This window comes from Strongylocentrotus purpuratus, unplaced genomic scaffold (assembly GCF_000002235.5).
Source record: "Strongylocentrotus purpuratus isolate Spur 01 unplaced genomic scaffold, Spur_5.0 spur5_scaffold_8, whole genome shotgun sequence".
In the NCBI taxonomy this organism is placed as follows: Eukaryota; Metazoa; Echinodermata; class Echinoidea; order Camarodonta; family Strongylocentrotidae; genus Strongylocentrotus; species Strongylocentrotus purpuratus.
The window spans coordinates 19198382-19224394 of record NW_022145614.1 but is presented as its reverse complement, the minus strand read 5'-3'; the positions used below and the strand labels follow the sequence as shown (position 1 = coordinate 19224394).

The following is a 26013-nucleotide window of genomic DNA, read 5'->3' as shown; positions in this document are numbered from 1 at the left end:
AACATTTTATTCAGAGAGGTTATGTTAACATATCTGGGGAAAAACTGGAAAAAGTGAGCTCGATTGTCATAAAAAACCGTGACAAATTTGAAAAGAATGCCGATGCTATTGACGAAGCAAAAGAGTTTTTATGCAAATTTGGACCGCAAGAAAATGCTTGGGCTCTTTTATGTCCTGAAACTGAAGCGGAAAGACTTGAATATCCCAAAGAAGATGTAGACATTGAAGATTTTGAGGCTGATCGTGATATTCCTGATTTAAAATCTACCAAAACAAAAGATGACCAAAGTGTTGAACTTCGATCTTCAAAAATTTCTAGACATGAAGGTCATTCTTTGATCAGAACCTTGAATGAAAAGCAAAAAATAGTTTTCTACAACATAAGACAATGGTGTCTTAACAAAGTAAATGGAGGAAAGAGTGAACCATTTCATATTTTTGTTACTGGTGGTGCTGGAACTGGAAAGAGTCATTTAGTAAAATGCATCTATTATGAAGGAACACGAATTCTAGGCCGAATGTTGCATAACCCAGATGATATACCGATACTTAAAATTGCTCCAACTGGTGTAGCTGCATTCAACATTAACGGTTCTACCATACACAGTGCACTCTCTATTCCACTTCAGATACAATTACCTTACCAGCCGTTAAGTGAAGATAAAATAAATGCCCTTCGAAATAAACTGGCGCACTTACAAGTTATAATCATAGACGAAATATCAATGGTACATCAGAAGTTAATGTGTTATATCCATGGTCGCTTAAGACAAATCAAACAATCAAGAAACCAAATTGCATTTGGTGGTATCTCTGTTATAGCTGTTGGCGATTTCTATCAACTACCTCCTGTTTTTGGTACGCCCTTATATAAAGACACTCTTGAAGGTGCAATATGGATAGATAATTTCAAAAAAGTGGAGCTCGATGATATAATGAGGCAAAAAGATGATTCAAAATTTGCACTCCTTCTGAATAAATTACGTGTAAAATCCAAAAAGGATAAACTGTGTGATGAAGATATAAAAACACTTCAATCCCGTGAAACAGGCGAAGATTGTGAAAATGTTCTCCATATCTATTCCACTAACAAACAAGTACAAGACTGGAACAAACAGGTATTACATAAGAAATGCACAGGTATCGTTTGTATTCTAGCTGAAGACACCCAAAATACATCAAAAGATAAGACTAAAGTACATGACAAGCCATTAGCAAATTTGAAAAGTTCATTAGCACCTTACCTATGGATTGCAGTTAAAGCAAGGGTTATGTTGACGAGGAACATTGACGTTGAAAAAGGCTTAACCAACGGATGTTTTGGAAATGTGGTCGAGATAGTGATGGACAGCACGAACTCTAAACCAGTGTGTATCAAAGTGGAATTTGACAAATCTGATATTGGTATTTACGCTATTGAAAAGCATCAAGAATCGGTTAAAAAATATGTTAGGCAACAATTCCCACTGAAACTTGCATATGCATGCACAATTCACAAAGTACAAGGTATGTCATTAGACAAAGCTGTTGTCTCGTTGAAAAACATGTTTGAATATGGCCAAGCTTATGTCGGTCTGAGTCGAGTTACATCATTATCTGGACTCGTTGTTCAAGACTTTCATGAAGATCGTATATACTGTAACCCTGAAATAAAAGAAAGCCTTGAAAATATGCATTCATTCATACAACCACCTATAAACGCTGATGCTAGTGATCACAACATTTCTATAATTCTCCACAATGTACAAGGATTAAAACAACATTATAGGGATTTGAAATGCAATACTGACTTCTCCAATGGAGATTTGATATGTCTGACAGAGACATGGCTTAATAACGAAGATGACATAATTGATACACTTTTAGATGATTTTAAATTTTACCATCAGCCGAGATATCTTTCATATTGTGCTACCAATCAACTTAGAGAGCAGTCACATGGGGGTGTTGCAATATACACTAAAATACAATTTTCAAGTAGATTGAACATAGCTGTCGACAACCTAGAATCTATTGCAATTATCATAACAAATCCCGTCTCTTTCGTTATTTCAGTTATATATCGACCTCCATCATACAGCATAAAACAGTTTTGTGAATGCTTACTCAATTATCTCAATGAATTGCACAAAATAAGTACCAGATGCATAGTGATGGGTGACTTCAACGAAGATTTAATGAAACACAATTCGCAGGTAAACCGAATAATGTGTGATAATGGTTACAAACAATATGTTTCAAAACCCACGACAGAGAATGGTACATTGATCGATCATGTTTACAGCAAAGGTCTAGATATATTAGACGCAGACGTGATTCCTATTTATTACAGTTACCACGAAGCTATTAAGATTACATTGTAAATGTAAGTGCAGATATAAGAGCTTTATCTATTGTTTCTATTACTCAGTTTATTGGTCATATAAAAAACAGCCAATGGAAGATTGAAAAAAAGGGGCAGAAGCCTCCCAAAATATCTGGACAAAATCATATAAACATTTGACGTCATAATAATATTCATTGGAACGATATTTACATGTTTATTACCGTTTGCCTGTATATTTATAAAGTTCCTGTCATTCAAAATGTACCCAGTCACCTAGTTTAGTTTCGGGGGAAAAACAAATTAAAGTTTTGGTGCATTTTGTGTTAAAGTTGTTATTCAAACGTAAATCTTGTTATTGTTTTACTGTACATACTTACGCGGTATTAGACAAAAATATGCTGTCAGTTACCAATACTATTTTCTTTACAAAATCTGTATTTTATCGCGGATATATCGTGGATAAAAACTGTTTTGAAATTAGGATTTTTTTTTTTTGGAAAAAAAAAATCCGTACGGCCAGGACCAGACATGTATTGTGTGTCTGGTTCAGAAACGGGTTTTTTTTCCTTCTAATTAGATGGTGACAGCTTTAAATGGCTATTATGCCCGATATAAATTGCCTATTTCGCTTAATTTTGCACCCTGGCTGCTGATGACGAGTGCAGTAATTAACTTATTTACATTTTGTATAGGCCTTTCATAGGCATAACACGCAAATTAATACATTTCTGACATGTTGCCTTTAATCAAAATGTTCGCTATGATGACGTCATCAAAATGAAAAGTGGTGATAAGTGAGCTGGTAGAAAATTGTATTAGCTACAACATATCGAAATTTTGAAGAAAATCGATCAATAATTAGAGAGATACAATCAATTTTCCATAAATATTCTGACGTCATAATATGCAAAATCGTATTTTGAGTTGCTGTGCTTAGTTCATATGCCTATACATACGTGTGCCAAATTTTAAGACATTTGATTCAGCCATTTTCAAAATTATTTTGCACACAGAAAAGTGGGTCGAAATAAGAAAAATAAATGAAAATAGTGTAATAATAAAGTAAAGAGGGGTGTTTATTACATTTGCGATTCTACGTGTTTTAATAATCAAAGGAGATGGTACGGTGAAATTTCAAAAAGAAAACAAAAGGGAAGAAAAAAAATGTTGGAGACGCCGGACTCGAACCAGGGATCTCGAGGTCGGAAGTCAAGTGCGTTACCGATATACCAAAACAATTCCCATAGCGATTACACGTAAACGAAAAATGGAATTCTCAAATCCCACTTTACAAGTGAAATATTAGCATGATCCCGGCATCTGATTGAAAAATAAAGGGCACACTTGTGATAGCTTTTTGTCTCAGCTACAACATACTCAAAGCTCAGCAAAAGCGAAACTAAAATGCTGGAGATATTGCTCGCAAAAGACAGGAATGTAGAATCCAGTTTTGAGAAAAAGACATGTCCCATAGAGAATACACGCAAAATGTGAAAAATTGACATGCCTCCTTTAATCGCAAAAATACGCCCTGATGCCTTTGTCAAAATGAAAAATTGTGAAAACTGTATTTGCGGAAAATTGTTTCAGCTAGAACATATCAAAGTTTGAAAGAAAATCGATCAATATTTACAGAGATACAATCAATTTCCCATAAATATGCTGACGTCATTATATGCAAATTCATATTTTAAGTTCCAAGGCCATTATGACGACGTCATGATATTTATAATGGCCAAATGAGACATGATTTCATATTTTCGACTCATACTCTATCCAAATATTTAAAAAAATTGAGGGTCCCGGTTTATCCAAAAGAGCTATAATGGATTTTGTATAGGCAAGTTTTTGCCCATATATGCTATGTATACAAGAGCTCGCGCGCACAGACATTTATCTTGAATGGACGCTCATCTTAATATTAATGTTCATAAAGAGATGAACATGGTATCAAATTGTTTGAAAAGATATGGGAATTGCCATGGAAAAAAAAATGGCGATTCTATGTTGTGTAATGGTGTTACGCGCGAAAACGCGCGCGCATGCGCATGTGCGCGATTTTTTATAAAATGCTTAAAATGGCCTGAAACGTATGCAAACAAAATTTGAGACGATTTGGAGCATTTAAAAAATTTGCGCGCACACTGACACGCGGACGTACGCGCACGCGCGCGTTTTTTGACCCGAAATTGACCGGACGGATATTGACCTTGATCATGATAAATATGAATGAGAAATGAATTACCGTTATGAAAATATGATCATGAGTAAATTTTCAGAAAATTTCACAAAATGGCGCCTAGATGACGGCATCAGTCAAGGTCAAGGTTGAAAACTTGCTGTGCTTTGTTCATATGCCTATACATACGTGTCTTAAATTTTAAGACATTTGATTCAGCCATTTTCAAATTATCTTGCACACAAAAAAGTGGGTCGAAATAAGAAAAATAAAGAAATAAATAAATAAATTAAATTTGAAAACAAAATAGAGCAAAAATAAGCGAGATACTGCTTGAAAATTCTTAAAAAACACTATCATGTAGATTCATTACGTGAACGAAATTCACCTTCTATAGTCATAACACGCAAATTATGAAATTTCTGACATGAGGCCTTTAATCAAAATTTTCACTCTGATGACGTCATCAAAATGAAAAAGTTTTTTTTTAACTTGTAGAGAATTATCTTAGCTACAACATATTGAAATTTTGAAGAAAATCAATCAATATATACAGAGATACAATCAATTTTCCATAAATATGCTGACGTCATAATATGCAAATTCGTATTTTGAGTTCCAAGGCCTTTAAGATGATGTCACGATACACTTAATGGCCAAATGAGACATGAAATCATATTTCTGACTCATACTCTTTTCAAATATTAAAACAGAATTGGGGTCCAGGTGCATCCCAATGAGCTATAATGGATTGTGTATAGGCATTTTTTTGCCCATGTATGTTATGTATTACAAGAGCTCGCGCGCACTGACATTTATCTTGAATTTAGGCTCATCTTGTTAATAATGGTCATAAAGAGAAAAACATGGTATCAAATTCCTTGAAAAAATATGAGAAATATCATGAAAGAAAAAAAAATGGCGATTCTATGTTTTGTAATGGTGTTACGCGCGAAAACGCGCACGCATGCTCGTACGCGCAATTTTTTATAAAATGCTTAAAATGACCTGATACGTATGCAAAATAAATTTTAGACGATTTTGAGCATTTAAAAATTTTGCGCGCGGACGTACGCGCAGGCGCGCGTTTTTTGACCCGAAATTGACCGGACGGATATTGACCTTGATCATGTTGAAATATGAATGAAAAATGATTTACCGTTATGAAAATATGATCATGAGTAAATTTTCAAAAAAATTCACAAAATGGCGCCTAGATGACGTCATCAGTCAAGGTCAAGGTTTAAAACGTTGTTGTGCTTTGTTCATATGCCTATAAATACGTGTGCTAAATTTAAAGACATTTGCTTGAGCCATTTTTAAATTATCTTGCACACAAAAAAGTGGGTCGAATTAAGAAAAATAAATAAATAAATAAATAAATAAAGGCGATTTTAACAAAAATATAAGGTGGTCTGTATTATATACAGCCCACCTGATAAAGAAAGAAAATTCTGACGAAAACAATAGGTGATCTGTCATTGACAGACCACCTAATAATAGTACTGCTACTACTACTACTACTACTACCACTACTACTAACAATAATTATTTAAATAATTATTATAATAACAATTATAACAATAATAACGATAATAATATAATTAATAATAACAAAATACATAAATAATAATAAAAATATTATTAACAATACTACTACTACTACTACTACTACTAAAACTAAAACTGCTATAGGACTTTTACTTCCACTACTACTTATAATAATAATAATAATAATAATAATAATAATAATAATAATAATAATAACTACAACACCTGTCTGCTCTTCAGCACTTTCACTATCAATACAAATGCCCTAATATAATAAAATATAAAATCCTACATAAACTTTTCCAACTGCATAAAAAAAATAAAAATATCAATTTTCACGAGAAATAAATGAACAATAAAGATTATTATCATAACATCGACATTGAATTTAGTTTCTACTCACCATGTAATGCCGTCTTATGACGATTTCTTTGTGTGATACATTTTAAGCCCCATAGAAATCAAATCCTATTTGATCGAGAGCACAGTCAATGGAAGAACATGTTCATACTTTAAATTAAAACATTCCCCTTAATAAAATGATGAGATCTAAAACGCAGTTCATTATTATGTTTTCCTTATTGAGTCAGAGTGATAATATTAATATCATTTATCCACCATCTGAGGATCCTAAATAAAAGAACCTGATACTTACACATCCCCATATAATCTTTCCGTGCTCATATCTCCCAGCAGGTTGGCCAGCCTTTATACTGATGAATATTGCAGCTATGAAATGTAGCAAACAAGCTGCAGCATTGTTGATCAGCTCCTGGTAGATTTTGAAGAAAAATAGAGTTTTTGTATCATTTAGTGACATTTTATTCATTGGTATTCAATAAATTGATCATAAAGGGCAGACCAAACAACAGAAAACAAGTAAGGATTACAACAAAAATGTAAATCTACCATCACTGATAATTATCGCGGCTATGAAATGAAGCAATCAATCTGCACCATTGTCTATCAGCTCCTGGTGGATTTGAAAAAGTGTTTTCTTATCATTTAGTGATGTAGATGTAGAGGTGTTGTGGTCTAGTGGATAAGTCGTCGGACTGTGGATCACATGGTCTGCGGTTCGAGTCCCGCCACGGCACTAATGTCCTTTGGCAAGAAATTAATCTACATTTGCCACTCTCCACCCAGGTGTTAAATGCGTACCGGTAGGAAGGAATTCCTTGAATGCTGTGAGCGCTGAAATCGCTAGCCTAGCAGAGCGCCTTGAGCACCTTGTATGGTGGATAATGTGCCTATATAAATATTCAATATCATTATTATTATTTTATGCATCAGTATTTATTCCAAACTTATCAAAAGGACTGGCCAAATGGAACAGGTGAGGCCAACAACACAAAATGTGTAAATATATTATCAATTTAAAGCTTATCTGCACTAGTTTATAGGAGGGATTAGAACACTTTTGTAATGTCACTGGACAGGTTATCTCATCAACTCAGCTCTCAATTAACATAAGAAAAAGAGGATCATGGGGGACCAATGGTCACCGATTAGGCATTGTTTTCTATATAGAGGGAGCAAGTAGCTACAAGTAGGACAGTGTGGCTTTAACCCCTTGATTTCTGAATTCTCTCAATCCCATATAGGCTTTGACACAGGAGCCCCCAGTTCCCGGAGTCAACGGGTTACAGAGCAGAGAGCAAAGGATGCTATCATATAACCAGGGACTTGTCTCCCAAGTCCCTGATATAACTTAGCCAAATGAAGCTACTTCACATAGCCAATCAAGAATTACAAAACAAACATGTTAGGAATATCTTGGTCTAGTGTTTTCTCAGTCTCAGCAATGGTGGGGAGGGGGGGGGGTGTAGAAAGAAGTAAAAAAAAAAAAAAAAAAAAAAAAAAAAAAAAAGTATGCTCCTTCAAGCCCTGTTTCATAAAACTTTTCATTAATATAAAGTGTCACATTTTCTATAACAAATCTTCTCTCAGCCAATCAAATGCAACTTGTTATTGATAACAATTTGTATGAAACAGAGCCAATGCACAACGAATCGGGGGCACTGTCAGGGTTCCAAAGTGATTGGCTGAAGTATTTTACTATCATACATTCATCTTTTACTCAGGATGAAATACTTAGCCAAGGGATATTATTGAATTATTAAACTTAAGCTCTTACCTAGAACAGTGGAATATACTCATAAACTGATGTATGTAAATCAATACTGTCAATCAAGAAATATTTTGCAAGAATAATTCTGTCTTCTAATTCCATTTTTATATTCCATTATTTCACACTGTGAACCTTTCACAAACTTTTCTCCATATGTAAAAACAACACAGTCCCTGACCGTAAGAGATAATAATGGCTTCTTACCGTTAGCACCCAGTTGATAATGGTCACCTGTTTGGTCAGCGATAAGAGGAAAAAAATGAAGAGTATGACCGTGATGACCCATGTGGTCACAGAGACAAAGATTACCCAGTTATACCAACCAGTAGAATGATTAACGCACCCGAACCAGTAACTGGACACCACTGTCCAGTACATGAATCCGACAATCTGCAGAAATAAAGGAAACAAAATCTCTCAGTTAATTTTTGTCATTCTTATCAATTCAATATCATTTCACTTTTTGGTATGTATATTTTTCAAAAGGTGTTTTCATATAGTATGTATACCGGTGCGTTGTTTATAGGCACCTTTGAGTGTTCCTTATATACATCTGCCAAACCAACTCAAAACCCGACAAATCCTTGGCTACTGAGGTTAATGTAGTTAATTATTTGGTCTGTTGTCGGTCTGTCAATAGTAGGGACTTTTAGATTTGCATGACAGCAACGTGGATTGCTACGATCGACGTCCTTTTAATGCACTGCCTTGAATGGACGTCGCACGTGTCAGTCCACGCAAATCTAAAAGTCCCTATATGCAGGGGCGTCGCTAGACCTTTTTCAGTGGGGGGGTGTAGAGGCTTACGATTACCGACAAAACTAGCCACCAATTACCGACAGAATTAAATGTCCAATATCGAAAAGTTCAACCCTATAAACCTGGGGCCGAAGGCTAAATTGTTTTTCCTATGGACTATCTCTTGTACTTGCATATGCGCAAAATGGTCATTTTCCGCGACGACATGAATATACGAATTATTTCTTCAATTTAGTCAGCATCATAGCTATATATTTTAATGCAGGCGCGGAGCTAGGATCTTATTTTAGGGAGGGGCGGTAGTGAGCAAGAGAATCACTTAAAAGCGCGCTCATTAAGGGGATGCATATGGAAACGTTGTATCATCCGCTCAATCTGACTTGTGTGCATAGAACAAATAAGCATTTTTCCATGGAAAAGTGAAGTTTTCTTAAATGTGCGTTTCTTTCCAGCATTGGGGCGCCCGGAATTCACTAGGGTAACATTTCATAAATTATAATATAAAAAGACCATATGCAAATTTTCTGTACTTTTGTCGGAAAAAATACATTTATCCAGCACAATGTCGTGTCTTTTTGCGTTGGAGAAGAGCAAATAGCGAGTTTCAATCACACTTTGGCCGCTCTCGCAAGCTCTCACTCGTTTCACTGTGGTCAAGCGACTTTGGGGCAAGCGGTTAATAAAATTAATAATCGTTAGCTTTCTCCTGGTATTAAACTTGTTTTGATTGATTGTATAATTTTGTAGGAATAAAGGAAACAAAAAGGCTCGACCATTAACTTATCAGCGTCTGAATTGACCTTTTGACCTTGAATTCCCTGATGCAAGCGCACTAATGACGTCATCTTCGCTAAATCGGTGTCTTTTTATCGTAAAATGCGACACTTTCACAATGTTTATACATCTTTTTTAATTATTAGTAAGATATAACATATTTTTTCTGATATCACTGAAGTTTTGGGTTTTATTTAATGAGTAATTTTAAAATAAGATCCATTTTACTGTTTTAATTTACTGGATCGTACCATTAAAGTCGCAGGGTAGAAAGATGCATTTTCCAACCGCGCCAAATTTAATTTACGTTCCGACATTCTGTTAAATGGGTTCGTGTTGTTAATAATCCAATGCTTTCTGCTCCACCAAAGGTCCACATGCGGAGTGGTTTATCAACTAAATTATTCAAATGTATGGATGCTTCCTAGCTTCCAAGGTGTTTGTGTTGTTGAAGCATTTCATTCACCTGCTATCATTCTTACTCCAATTGCCAGAACGCAAATTTTATTTTAGTTTTATAGTTTCATCGGAGTCGTTTATCAACTATATGTATTCAAATTTATGAATGCTTCTTCCCCATGTGTTTGTGGTGCTTATGCATTTCATTCACCTGTTATTATTATTTGTACTCCAATTGTTAGAATACAAAATGCATTTTAGTTTTATAGTTTCATGTAGTGAGTAAGTCAATAAAAGAGTATGTTCTCCAACGTGTGTCCCTATTGTACAATGTAATGTGTCCCCTCATTTTGTAATAGTTAATTTACCCATTCACATAATGGAACTACCTGCCCGATGAAGCCAGTGGCCTGTGACCCCTGAGCACTCAACACCGTGTGGGAGTCAGTTTGTGGTCAACTTCTTTTATGAGACACATACAAGCAAACGTTTCCATATGGGGTGATGGGCCTCCCGCGCGAAGCGCGGAAACTTAGACGTTTCCTTAAATTATTAGGAAAAGAAGACGATTAATTGTACCGTTTTCGACTGATAATCCTTGGCTGAATGAAGTTTCCCCGCCCCTCCCGCGCGAAAGCTTTGGCGTTTCATTGAATTATTATTTTTAAAAAAAGACGATTTGCTCTACCGTTCTCGACTGTTTATCCTTTTCTGAATTCAGTTCCCCCCCCCTCCCGTGCAAAGCGCGGAAGCTTTGACGTTTCATTAAATTATGAGAAAAAGCAGACGATTCGGTGTACTGTTCTCGACTCTTAATCCTTATCTGAATGAAGCTTACCCCTCCCGCGCGAAGCGCGGAAGTTTAAACGTTTCATTAAATTATTAGAGAACGAAGACGATTCGTCATACGAAAAAGGCCTATTCATCTGAATTCAGTTTCCCCCTCTTGCGCGAAGCGCGAAAGCGTTGACGTTTCCTCATATCATTAGAGAAAGAACACGATTCGTTGCACCGTTTTCGACTCTTAATAAGGCCTATTCATCTGAATTCAGTTTCCCCCTCTTGCGCGAAGCGCGAAAGCGTTGACGTTTCCTCATATCATTAGAGAAAGAACACGATTCGTTGCACCGTTTTCGACTCTAAATAAGCCCTATTAATTTTGTCTGAATTCAGTTTTCCCTTTTCGCGCGAAGTGCGGAAGCTTTGACGTTTCCTTAAATTATTAGAGAAAGAACACGATTCGTTGTACCGTTTTCGACTCTGAATAAGCCCTATTAATTTTGTCTGGATTCAGTTTACCCCTCTCGCGCCTCGCGCGAATCGTGGAAGCTTTTACGTTTCCTTAAAATATTAGAGAAAGAAGACGATTCGTTGTACCGTTCTCGACGTGTCTAAATAAAGTTTTCCCCTTCCGCGCTAAGCGCGAAATTTTTGGCGTTTCATCACAATATAGAGATAGAAAGACGATTCCTCGTACCGTTTTCTAATCTTATTAAGCCCTATTTATCTGAATTCAGTTTTCCCCTTTTCGCGCGAAGCGCGACAGCTTTGACGTTTCCTCAAATTACAAGAGAAAGAACACGATTCGTCGTTCCGTTCTCGAGTCGTCTAAATGAAGTTTTTCCCCTTCCGCGCAAAGCGCGGAATTTTTGGCGTTTCATCACAATATATAGAAAGGAAGACGATTCCTCGTACCGTTTTCGAATCTTATTAAGCCCTAGCATCTTAATTCAGTTTCCCCCTCTCGCGCGAAGCGCGAAAGCCTTGACGTTTCCTCAAATTATTAGAGAAAGAACACGATTCGTTATACCGTTTTCGACTTTTAATAAGCCCTATTTGTCTGAATTCAGTTTCCCACTTTCGCGCGAAGCGCGGAAGCTTTGACGTTTCCTTAAATTATTAGAGATAGAAGACGATTCGTTGTAACGTTCTCGACTCGTCTAAATGAAGTTTCACCTTCCGCGCGAAGCGCGGAATTTTTGGCCTTCCATCACAGTATAAAGAAAGGAAGACGATTCGTCGTACCGTTGTTGACTCTTAAACCTTGTTTGAATTTAGTTTCCCCGAAAATTTTAAACCTCTGATTTCTTTAGCTGAACTTATAGGAAAGTGAAACTTCGAGAAAATACAAGTATTGTAGTTGTAGTCACTCTCGAAATGGTCACAGCGGATAAGAAGTCACAGTTCGTAGGGAAAAAAACTTGTCGGCCGACCGACAATATACATCTCACCGACTTCAAACTTCTGCATTGATATAGTACACGAGGATCGAGCTAGAATACCGACACAGCTGACCCGACACAGCAACATATTTACCCGTGTCTTTCTTGCTCCCTCGACGACTCCACCCAACAACCCCTTCTCTCTTTTACTCCCACTCCCCCTCCCTCAGACTCTTATCTCCCCTCTCTCTTCTCTCTTTCATCCCCCGTTTATTTTGTTTCCCTTTCACTCTTTTTTCTTCTTTTTCCATTTCTTTCTTTTCCTTTCTTTCCTATCCTCCCTCTTTTTCTTTTTTCTCTTTCTTTCTTCTCTTTTCTTTCCTTTCTTTTCCTTTCTTTCCTTTCTTTTCCTTTCTTTCTTTTCTTTTCCTATTCTTTTTTTTCTTTTCTTTTCCTTTTCTTTTTTTCTTTTCTTTCACTTTTCCTCTCTTTTTTCCCTCTCTTTTTTTTCCCTCTCTTTTTTCCCTCCCTTTTTTTTCCCTCTCTTTTTTCCCTCTTTTTTTCCCTCCCCCTTTTCTCTTTTTCCCGACGGCAGCGCAATTTTACCGACAAAATCCTGACAGGTGGGGGGGGGGGGTGTCGCACCCCCTCACACCCCCCCTTTGGCGACGCCCCTGCCTATATGACTATTCGCACGACGACGCAATTAAGTGCTGACTACGAGGTATTTAAATGAGCTGTGACCGTTTCCGTACTCTGCAATTGGCTATATACCGTCGCGATCTGTTTGCAGTTTTGCAAATCTGAATACATATAGTTTCCGCGCTTACATGACGTCTGAAATGTCGTTCCGTCATTTGCATGCGAGCCTCGCAGTCACAGCTAATAAGCTCTCTGATTGGCTGATCACACCACCCCGACTAGCTCGAATTCTGACGCTAATTCGGCTGAATACCGTCGTAGGTTTGGATGCTACGCGGAACTTTTCGCTCTGAGTGCGACCCCCCCCCCCCCCCCCCCCCCCGCTTAGATTAGTGTTGTAGAAGGCCGCGTCGCCGGTCCGAAAAGTCGCTAACGTTCTTGTTAGTGCGACCGAGGATGGATATGTGTGCACTAGAGATGAAGCTCTTAATGATAATAATAATAATAATAATAATAAAAATAAAAAAATAATGTATTTATATAGCCCATTTTCCAGATATACATGTTCAAATGTGCTTTACAGCATGTTGTTAAAACAAGAGGTGAGTTTTGAGATATTATTTGAAGGTATTGACTGATTGTTGGTTACACAGAGATATGGGTAGGTTATTCCAGTTTGGGAGCAGCAGCTGTGAAGGCTCTGTCACAGAGTGTGGGTAGCATTTTGGGAGATGGATGGTTCGATCAGCTGATGCCTAAACAAATGCATATAGTTTTAACATCCATCTGTCTGAAATATGGCTTGGAGGTCAGGGAGGAGGGGTGGGGAGGGGAGAGCAGCGAATACTTGCTGTATCATTCTTTATAACAAATATCACCATGATAGTATTTAATGGGTTACAGATAATCTTTTGTTCTGGTAACAAAGTTTTATAACAATCATTTGAGTTCGAATTGAATATAGCAGCATGGTTGCCTACCATTCATTTCGTCAGAAATAGGTTAAAACAAATTATGATAAAAAAACATTGAACTGAGAAACACAAACATACAGAGACAGACAGTACAAAACGAGAATGACAGAAAGAAAGAAGCAGACAGAGAGGGAGAAGTCACTATAATACACAGAATATCAAAACTGAAAGAGTAGAAGACAATATATTAGAGTGACAGGACTGACAGAAAAAAAAGCAATATACTCTTTACTAAACAGTGAAAAATATAGTTTTCTATCCATGGTAATATACATGTACCTTATATAATTAACTTCAATATACATTATCTGGTATGGAGTCATTTTAATTAAATTTTTCATGAGATATTTATATTAAGTTCTTATTACATCAACCCCCCCCCCATTCTATTGAATGGTACATGTACCGGTTCTTATTGGTTACTTTCATCCAGACATTAACAAACAAACATGTACACGTAGCTATTCAAATTATAGTTTAAAGTTGAATTAAAATTAAAGTTAGGTTATCATTTACTTATTTTTATTTAAATTTGAAGTACAGAAAAGGTGTAGGGAGAGTTACATAATGTACACATATAAGAAGCCATCAGTGAGGCTCACACACAATTCCGTTAGCTTTAAAGGTAAAGATCAATTTTGGAAACGCCCCCCTCTCAAAAAATGAAATGGAAGCTCTTATTACCAATCATGGGAAAATGGGGGGGGGGGGGGGGGGGGGGGGGGGGGGGGGGGGGGGGGGGGTCATTTTTTTTTGGGTCCCAAAAAAAAATCGCAACGACTCAGCCAACAGCTGAATAAGCGGGGGGGGGTGGGTAAGGTCACCTTTTTTTTAGGTCGGCCGTGGGCATATATATATAATATATATTTTTTTTTTTAAATCAAAAGGGGGGGGGGTTTAGGTTTTTTTAGGGGGGGTTACATACATGAAATTACGAAAGGGGGGGGTTTAACCCCCTAAAACTCCCCCCCCCCCCCCCCCTGCGTACGCGCCTGCTTATATATGCTAGATGATCAACCTTTTCTGATCGATTCCACAACGTTTCTTTCACAATCGCATGACCAGATTGAGAAGTGATCTTTACTTTTAAGTTTAGGCCTTGGGTTAAATTTTGAAGTTATCTTGTAGTCAGGGCATGTGCAGATGCACTCATGGTTATAAAGCTTTAAGTTACAAACCATGACAGATTGACAGATCTTAAAGTTAGCGAAATACGAGCAGAGAAGTTATATGCCCTGCAGACGCAATTAACTTTGAGCTTATGCCAGCTTGTAGTTACTTGATTGTTTTGATCTTGAGTTTGTTCCAAGATGGCTGCCATGCTAGCTGGCCAAGCCTATTATTCACAGATATTGTGCTATGTGAGTATACTGATGCAATCATGCAATGTATGACAAAACAAATGATTTGTATCACTTTAGAAGCTATTTAAAGAAAATATATATCACAGGCTTTTTACTTTTTTTTGTTGCTTTTTTGTTGTTGGCTTTTTTCTTCTGAATAGTAAATACCGGTAGTAAAACAATAAGGGGCAGGCGGGGATGAGAATCATTTCATTTGTGTGTTTGGCCTAAATTATACCTCTACAGAGAACCTGAAGAAAATGATGACCGGTAAGGTACTTTTTAAGCCTTCACTAGCGTGAGGAATAAATTAAATGCAATTTTGATACCCTTTCCAGAATCCACTCACAAATTGAATTGATGGCGATAAAACACATGCAAAAGTGTGACGTCAGTGAATGAACTACCCTAGATCACACATTCGGGACAATGTTGGATGCCCATTGCAATTTTTTAGATATGGATATTTCCTTTATTTTGGCACTTTAAATGAGATATACAGAATAAATAGTACTTTCTACAAATGTTTGTTTGATTTTTATGTTATTCCCGTCACATTTGAGCATAAAAACCAGAATAATGATCACATAATTGAGGGCATGTTACCCGCATGTTAGCGTGTACATGTACGTGTACAGGCGCGTACGCAGGATTTTTTCAAAGGGGGGGGGGGGGGTAAGAGGTCACTTTTTTTAGGTCAGCCATGGGAATTTTTTTTTTTATTATTATTTTTTTTTAATAAATAAAAATAATAAAAAAAATCCAAAGGGGGGGGGGGGGGGGGGGGGGGGTAAGAGGACACTTTTTTTTGGTCCCAAAAAAAAAACCGCAACGACTCAGCCGACCGCTGAATAAGCGGGGGGGGGGAGGGGGGGGGGGGGGGGGGGTAAGAGGTCACTTTTTTTAGGTCAGCCATGGGAATTTTTTTTAATTATTATTTTTTTTTAATAAATAAAAAGAAAAATAATCCAAAGGGGGGGGGGGGGGTTACACACAGAAAAATACCAAAGGGGGGGGTTTTAACCCCCCTCCCCCTGTGTACGCGCCTGTACGTGTATGATCTGGGAGTGCGAAGGACAATTTGCATGACCTAACGACACTTCTGGAACAACATAGGCGACAAATTTACTCCGCTTCGTACTTTCGTTGATGATCAGCCATGCATCAAGTCTTTCGTCTTCTTTGTGCATGGCTAATCGATCGTCAACGAACCAGAGTTAAGTCTTTTGTCAACTATGTTCGTTACTACAGCAGGCAGCCAGTGAAAACGAATTCGTTTAATCAAATTATGGAAACGCAAGCATTACTTTGAACAAACAGAACTTTGTTATTCCTGGCTCATTTTTCCTGATTGAGGTGTCAAATGAAAGGGCAGAAAATGAACTTTTTCTTTGAAATTCATATACCGCCGCAAAATAACTTGTTGGTGAATATGCATCATATGAGTTGCATCAAATGAAAGAGGAGGATCTAAGCTTTTCAAATATGTGTCATATTAAAATTGTGATTGAGTTATGATATGAATATTTATGTATTACGATGTTATCCATGATTTTATCTGAATAAAGATTTATTTCAACAAACAAAAAAAAGTTATGATAAAACATTGATAATTCTCAGTTTCGTTTTTTATCATAACTTAACGCTGTTATTTTCACGTCATTAATTTTTCGAGCTTGAAACAAAACATATTCGCAGGTTCTTAAATACGCGTGCAAGCAATTTAGCCCATTCAAAACCAAATAAGAAGTCATGCTTATATTTTGCGAGTTCTAGAATTTGCGCTTGCAGATCTTAGAGCGAAATCGCGAAAATGAATGTACCGCAAATATTTGCGCGTTTACAGTATGTTTTGTCCATTTCGATATCCCCAGGGGATTTGATGATTTTGATGAAGGTAAAGTACGTACGTCAGTTATAAATGGGTACGGCACTCAATGCAATACAGCACCGTTGTCAATCAGTTCAGCTGAGTGGCCCATTTTTTCTCATTCATGACGTCACTGAAAATTCAGCTGTATTACGATCGTTTTCGAGGTCTTGAGTGGGTTTTTTTGTTGCAATTTTAATGGACTTTAATGGACCTACAAGTTAAAACAGTGTAAGTTTACGATTGCAATGATACCACATTCAGTCAAATTCAAAATCAATAAACCCTCTCTTTAAGTTCAAAAGTACGACGGTGTGAATAGAGCTATTGCAACAGAGAATCCTAAACCAACACACTGACAATGCGGCGGAACAATAGGAAATGTCGGTTCCTTTGTTTTCCCCTGAAACAGGAAGCCCGTGTGCTGACATTAATTTTGTCTAGTGTATGCTATACTTGATATGTACTGGTACATACAAACCATAGTCAAAGAGGTGATCTCATATGTCCATGTACATTGCTGCTTTCAATTTAGCTTGCTGAGTAGACAGCCCTGAATATGATACCATTACGGGTAGATGAAACTGATATTTCAATAATGATCTTAATAATAAAATGTTGAATCTGTATAGCATTTCTTCTGAAGGATACAAGTGCTGAATACATGCATGCACTCTCCTTACCCGGCTTAAGCCAAGCTTGGAGAAAAAAAATCTCATTAAAGGCATTAAAAAAAATAAAGAATGTACCAAATACTGTGTTGCCATCGATATCGATCATTAAAGATAGTATACACATATACACTGTCTTGAGAGGTTCTGGTTAAAACTATGGGCAAGGAGTGACTCCAATACTACTATTGGAGCCACCAAGGCCCATAGTTTTAACCAGTACCTCGAACAGAAGGCAGGGTATATTTGTTTTATATCATACATCAAAATTTATTTGAAATCCTATACGCTCGCTGAATTTTTGTACATCAAATTTCACAATTCTTTCGTTTTCTTTGTATTTATTTGTGTTCTTGATCCGACTTCATAACATGTGAAGTAGAATATCTCATTTTGCATTCCATACCTTGCTTTCAGGGGAGTAGATTATCTCAATCACAAGAAAGAAGGAAAAACATGAAATTTGATGTACAAAAGGCATGGAAAGTTGTCCACAAATGATGTCATCAAATTGAATATCGCCCTCTAGTGACTAGTTATTTCAAAAAATAAAAGTAACTTAGTACAAAGGTTTTGGTTCCCTTTAAGGTTAAAACAGGATATCCTGCGAGTTACAGCAAAACTGAAAGTTCATAAAATGATTTATGAAATGAATGAAACCATGAAAATTCCCATGCATTACATTTATGATTTGATGCATGACATAAAAAATTGCAGTATATAGTGTAGTGATTCCAGTACAAATCAAATGTATTTACATAGATTGGTCAAACAAAATTCAAAACGAACTAATGGTGAAAAATATAATGTGTTTTCACAGACACGTTCATTTGAATACAGAATAAAATTTGCAGAGAGGAGTTTCCTGTGCAGATTTCAAACAAATCAGAGCAAAGCTGTACTCATCTTTAATATACAACACATCTTTATTTTAATTTTGTTTTTCCCCTGCTACTTATATTCTTAAAGGATCGTTATTTATGTACCTCTTGGTTTTGTTCCTAGCAGTTTCCATTGACTGATCTTTTTTGTAATTCACAAAAAAAACACAAAAACTGTATGGAGGCCTGCTTGTACATGTATGTTCGATCATGGGGTCAGCAATATTACATTAACCCCCCCCCCAAAAAAAGGGGGAAATCATATACTCACAATCTCTACTATCCTAATGATACTAGGCAGTGATGTGGCATATCCTTTGTCGATAGTACACTGGACTCTTGGTGACGCCGTCTGCTGAGTTGTCGTAGGCGAGTAGGTAGATGTTGTATGGGTGTCGGGAAATCCTCCTGTTTCTGCCATGATTGTGAGCTACAGAAAAAGATGTGAAATTATTAGGCCATTTAAAAAAAATATACATGTTAAGCGTCCACGCCCGCTTCCATTTTGGGGGCCGCCTCCTAATTTTTTTAATTTTTTATATTTTTTTAAAGAAAAAAAAACATGAAAAACACTGCTAAAATGGATCTATTTCTGATTTAATACAAAAATAAAAATGTCGGCGGCCATCTTGAAAAATAGCCCGACCGTCAAGGAAAATGCACCGAGCGGCCATTTTGAGCGAACATTTGAAAGAAAAAAAAGGGACCCCTCCTTCCTATTTTTTGAAAAAAACAGGACCCTAAACATGTTTTGTTTTTTATTTGGCCTTTCTAGTAATGTCTAGAGTTGCACAGACAATGCTTTTAAGTGATGTGTCATCAATATCATCACCATTAATCATTTTATGGACAAGGCAGTATTTTTTTTTTTTACTTGTTACTGGTCGACTCCTCCGTCACTTGTATCTATCCAACTTCCGGTTCCAAGAGTTGAGGACAGTCCTGGTTGAGAGGAGAGCTTATGTACTTTCGTATTCAGACTTTGACCCCTAGCTCCTGCGTGGAGACACCTAAAACCAAGGGTGTCGATTCGTATCCGTGGTTGGGGGGGGGGGGGGGATGACAAGTGCCAAAATATTTTCGGCAATGGATCAAAGCAACCAAGGGATAGAAGCACGTGGCAGGTTGTACCCCCCTCCCCAAACGCGTAGCCAGGATTTCATTTTAGGGGGTCGGAAGTGAGCTAGCGAAGCGCGCTCCCTATAGGGGTTGGGTGCAGGGAGGGAGGAGTTTCCCCCCTCCCCGCGAAGCGCGGAAGCTTTGACGTTTCATTAAATTATTAGAGAAAGAAGACGATTCGTTGGACCGTTATCGACTCTTATTCCTTGTTTGAATCAAGTTCCCTTCCACCGCGCATAGGTCTTTAGGTTTTTAAAGAAAGAAGACGATTCGATGTACCATTCTCGACTCTTAATCCTTGTCTGAATTCAGTTCCCCCCCCCCTCCCGCGCGAAGCGGGGAAGCTTTGACGTTTCAATAAATACTGCTCTTGATCCTTGTCTGAATTCATTTTCGCCCATTCCACGCGAAGCGCGGAAGCTTCACGTTTCATTATATTATTAGAGAAAGAAGACGATTCGTTGTATCGTGTCCTTGTCTGAGTGCAATTCCCCCCGCCCTCCCGCGCGGAGCGCGGAAGCTTTGACGTTTCATTTAATTATTACTCTTAATCCTTGTGTGAATTCATTTTCGCCCATTCCTGCTCGAAGCGCGCAAGCTTGCACATTTCATTACATTATTAGTGAAAAAAGATGATGATATAGATTTCAGTTCCCCCCCCCCCTTTACCGCGCGAAGCGCGGAAGCTTTGACTGTTCAATAAATTATTACTCTTAATCCTTGTCTGAATTCATTTTCGCTCATTCCTGCGCGAAGTGCGCAAGCTTCCACATTTCATTTCGTTATTAGAGAAGGAAGATGATGATATAGAATTCAGTTTTCCCCTTTACCGCGCAAAGCGCGGAAGCTTCGACGGTTCAATAAATTATTACTCTTAATCCTTATCTGTATTCACTTTTGTCCATCCCGCGCGAAGCGTGGAAGCTTTACATTTTCATTAAATTATTAGAGAAGGAAGACAATTTTGTGTATCGTGTTCTTGTCTGAATTTAGTTTCCCCCCATCCCGCGCGAAGCGCGGAAGCTTCGACGTTTCATTTGATTATTACTCTTAATCCTCGTCCGAAATCACTTTCAACCATCCCGCGGATAGCGCGGAAGCTTTCACGTTTCATTACATTATTAGAAAAAGAAGACGATTCGTTGTATCGTGTACTTTGATGTTTCATTTAATTATAACTCTTAATCCTAGTCTGAATTCAATTGCCCCCCCCCCCCCCCATCCCACTCAATGCGCGGAAGCTTAGCCGTTTCACTTAATTATTAGAGAAAGAAGACGACTCGTTGTACTGTTCTGTATATTAATCCTTGTCTGAATTCAGTTTCCCCACATGAAGTACGTTTGGAACGTTCGTTCGCAAATCTTTGCATGCACAGCCCGAGTGGTGGGTAGCATAATATTTAGCTCGTTGCTCGTTGCTCGTTGCTTTTAACGCTGCGGCTTTGCATTGGCGCTCTGCATTTCTATGATGCTGTTGATTGAATAAATTCATAAAATGAGATATTGGGGGGGGGGGATATATCCCCCCACCCCCCCCCCCCCCCGGGATCGACACCCATGCCTAAAACATACCAACATATCAACTAAATTATTGTTCAAATAATGGTCATGATTTTAAATTCGTTATGTTTCTTACCCCTTTCGTGTCAATTAGCTTTTTTTGGAGTAGTTTTCCTAAAAACGAAGGTTTCACGACAAACCGCTGCAAAATATACTATACGCGTACCTTTCTCTGCTGGTGTTGTCCCTTCGCTTTTCGGAGATCAGCGAGTTCATCGCATTCGAAGAAGTATAGGCTCATATACTACTACGCCTTATTAAGTATAAATTATCTGATATCTCTATGTATAGGCTGCTACCGATGGTGGGTGCGGCCGGGCGCGCGCGTTCGTGAAGCTAGCGACTGACGACAATGATCATTACCAAAATCATTAAATCATAAAATCATTAATCATCTGTCTTTCTTATGTTATTCTTCGTTTCTTCCTTCTATCACCTTTTTTACGTTATGCTTTGTTTTATTAAACTATCATTTTTCTTCCTACTCTCCTCATGTTATTCTTTGTTTCCTCTATCACTTTTTTTTTCCATTATCTTTCAAACCCGGCCCCCACTCCGTGAACGTGATCATGCAAAGTATCATTTTCTTTCTTTGTTTTTTCTTCTTCTGTGTTATTGTTTGTTTCCATCATTCTAATATTATTTTCTTCCTATCTATCCTCATGATATTCTTTGTTTTCCTTCTAACTATTTTTTTCTTTCTTTCCTATGTCATTTCTCCTTCTATCACCGTCTCTAATGCTATTCTTAGTGTGTCACTCATTCCTCACTTTCTCTTCTTCCCCTTTTTATGTTTATTCTTTTATCTTTCTCATTTTTCTTCTTATCATTCCTTATGTTAATCGTTGTTTATCCCTTCTCTTATGAAGTTATTCATTGTTTTTCCTTCTATCACCTTGTCTTAAAGGAAACCAAAAACCTTCATAGTAAGTTACTTTTATTGTAAAGTTTAAAAGATTTGAATAAAATCAGTGAAAATTTGAACAAATCGGGCAAGGAATAAGGAAGTAAGAGGTTGTTGGTGGTTGGTTCTTCGTTTAGATGGCGCTCTTCAATCTCAAAGATTATTGCGCCAGTCAATTTCGTGTATACCTTTGGCGTGGGCTTCGGAAATCAAGCCCACGAGCGACTTTCCTTGGTGAAATGAAATTAATAGTGATATGGTTTTATAAAAAAAAAAAAAAAAAAAAAAAAAAAAAAAAGCTGCAATATTAAAATTGCATAAAATGCACATAAAAGGCGAGATGGGAGTTAGTTGCAATTGTTCATGGAAAAAACCGCAAATACTTCATTTTATATATTATTACAGGATCGACATAAGTTAAGGGGATCCCTGATAGCTTTAAAAGCTATCTAAAACGATTAGTATCGTATATGTAACCCAATAATTCACGAGTGAAAATTGGGTTAGACATCAATATTGTTTCAGATTGGGGTTGTTCAATTAATCCTTTCTTTTAAGAGACGTCTATCTTTGTCGTATTTTGTACAATAGAAAATAAAATGTTTAATTGTTTCATCTTCTTGACAAACTTCACAAAGACCAGTATCGTGTTGGTTAATTTGAAAAAGGTAATAATTTAAACTACAGTTACCTACTCTTAGTTGTTGTATCAAGCATTCTTCTCTGCGAGATAGGCCTTGTCTATGTATGGGCTTTGAAACGTCGCTATGCAAAGCATATAAAAATCTACCGTGTTCTGCATTGTCCCATTCTGCTTGCCATAATTTGTTATAATGGATCAAACGAGAGGCTGCCAATTCACTTCTTGTATTTGGTATAACTATGTCTATACACCTTTTCATGGCTCCTTTTTGGCAGCCCGATCTACGATCTCATTGCCCCTAATATCGCAATGTGACGGAATCCATTCAAAAGCAACACAAACATCCTTAAACTGCAAAATATTAATTATGGATAAAATTTCATTTACAATAGCACATCTAATAAAGTATGAATCGATCATTTGTAAAGCTGACAAAGCGTCGCTAAAAATTACCACCGAAGAGGATTCAATAAATGTATTAATCCACTCTAGTGCCATTAGTATGGCCACTAGTTCTGCTCTCATAATACAGACATGGGATAATCTAAAAAATTTCACCACATTATAATGAGACACATAAAATGCTTTTTGAAATGACTAGTCACTAGAGGGCGGTATTCAATTTGATGACATCATCTGTGAACAACTCTCTATGCCTTTGTACATAAAATCTCACAATTTTTTGTTTTCTTCGTATTTATTTGTGTTCTTGATCCGACTTCATAACATGTGAAGTAGAATATCATTTTGCATTCTATATCTTGCTTTCGGGGGAGTACATTATCTCAATCACAAGAAAGAAGGAAAAACATGAAATTTGATGTACAAAAGGCATGGAGAGTTGTCCACAGATGATGGCATCAAATTGAATACCGCCTCTAGTGACTAGTCATTTCAAAAAAGCTCTTACTTCCTTATTCCTGCCCGATTTTGTTCAAATTTTCACTGATATTTTTCAAATATCTTAAACTTTACAATAAAAGTAACTTTGTATGAAGGTTTTGGTTTCCTTTAAGATAGTCTTTGTTTTTATTATTCTATTACTTTCTCCTCCTATATCTTTCCCATTATACGCTATCCTTTGTTCTTCCTTCTATCACCTTTTCTTACTTCGTTTGCATCTTTCTATAATTTTCTTATATTCCTTATGATATTCGTTGTTTTTCCTTCCATAACCTTGTCTTAATATGCATGTGATGGGTGGTTTATTTATATTTTTGTAGAAAAGAAAAATATATGATGATAAATAGTTTTAATAATGACCCTCTTCTTCAATTATGAATAGCGGTCCTGCAGGCTGCAGGTATGGGAAGTTCCACGTTATGAATAGCGGTCCTTATGAATAGCGGTCCTTATGAATAACGGTCCTTATGAATAGCGGTCCTTATGAATAACTGTCCTTATGAATAGCGGTCCTTATGAATAACGGTCCTTATGAATAGCTGTCCTTATGAATAGCTGTCCTTATGAATAGCGGTCTTACGAATAACTGTTCTTATGAATAGCGACCTGACCCCATATTGTTGGTCCTAGCTCTTAATATGTTATTTTTACCATGATAAAACAAGATACCTGATATATCAAAGTTAATTTTGATTGTCCTCATAACAAGGAGTTTCCACTGTATAACTGGAAACACACTGACATCAACACGTATTAATATTTTTGTTACATCTTGAGGTCTAAAATCACTCGGACAAACCAGATATTTTGATCATACAAATTAAAGACTTAAAGCAAATCAGATGGAGATCATTTTTATAACCCTTTACTTGATGTCTCCATCCAGAATCTCTGTGACTCGAGCAGTGAGTGCCCTAGTCCAGCCTCTGTACCGTTTTCGTTTAGCGCACCCAATCTGCTGATGAAATAACACACCCTCAACGTTGAAAGTAGACCTAGCCATTCTCTAAATCTGGACCTCGAATTCGTGTGGACGGAAATTTGGGGATTGCGCGATCAGTGGAGAGACCCGGCCCCCCCCCCCCCCCCCCACTCAGGGGTCGGAATGACCGCATGCGTGTTGCCAAAATGTCCGGTAAAGGGGTACTTTTCGTGCGACAAAGTCCGGCCCTAGAATTGTAAAAAAAGGGGTGTATTTGACTTTTCACCCGGAGATTTCTTTAAAAAGGGGGTGTTTTTTCTTTTTTCCCTCTAATTGATGATATTTCCATCCATCATTTCAGGTATTTCTTTTTTTTCTTCAAAATGATCCCCTAAGTTAAGTTCATTTGAATACAGAATACAATTTGCAGAGAGGAGTTTCCTGTGCAGATTTCAAACAAATCAGAGCAAAGCTGTACTTCATCGGGACTTCATCTTATACAACACATCTTTATTTTAATTGTTTTTTTCCCCTGCTACTTATATTCTTAAAGGATCGTTATTTATGTACCTCTTGGTTTTGTAATTCACAAAAAAACAACTGTATGGAGGCCTGTTTGTATGTTCGATCATGGGGTCAGCAATATTACATTAACCCCCCCCCCCCCAAAAAAAAGGGAAAATCATATACTCACAATCTCTACTATCCTAATGATACTAGGCAGTGATGTGGCATATCCTTTGTCGATAGTACACCGGACTCTTGGTGACGCCGTCTGCGTAGTTGTCGTAGGCGAGTAGGTAGATGTTGTATGGGTGTCGAGAAATCCTCCTGTTTCTGCCATGATTGTTAGCTACAGAAAAAGATGTGAAATTATTAGGCCATTTAAAAAAATATACATGTTAAGCGTCCCCGCCCGCTTCCTTTTTGGGGGCCGCCTCCTATTTTTTTTATTTTTTAATTTTTTTTTAAAGAAAATACAACATGAAAAACACTGCTAAAATGAATCTATTCCTGATTTAATAACAAATAAAAATGTCGGCGGCCATCTTGAAAAATAGCCCGACCGTCAGGGAAAATGCACCTAGCGGCCATTTGAGCGACTATTATTTTGAAAGAAAAAAAAAAAGGACCCCTCCTTCCTATTTTTTGAAAAAACAGGACCCTAAACATGTTTTGTTTTTTATTTGGCCTTTCTAGTAATGACTAGAGTTGCACAGACAATGCTTTAAGTGATGTGTCATCAATATCATCACCATTAATCATTTTTATGGACAAGGCAGTTATTTTTTTTTTTTTT

At 37.2% G+C, this 26013-nt stretch overlaps 1 protein-coding gene across 1 annotated transcript; it reads right to left on the bottom strand.

The window, feature by feature from the left end:
* Nucleotides 1–6344: 6344 nt before the first annotated feature.
* Nucleotides 6345–25557, bottom strand: LOC105439447 (plasmolipin-like). The gene is made up of 5 exons (XM_030976092.1): nucleotides 25408–25557; nucleotides 18934–19092; nucleotides 8392–8577; nucleotides 6712–6828; nucleotides 6345–6362 (listed from the first exon to the last, which is right to left on the bottom strand). The coding sequence occupies exons 1-5, from the start codon at nucleotides 25555–25557 to the stop codon at nucleotides 6345–6347; spliced, it is 630 nt and encodes a 209-aa protein (XP_030831952.1).
* Between the last annotated feature and the right edge of the window lie 456 nt (nucleotides 25558–26013).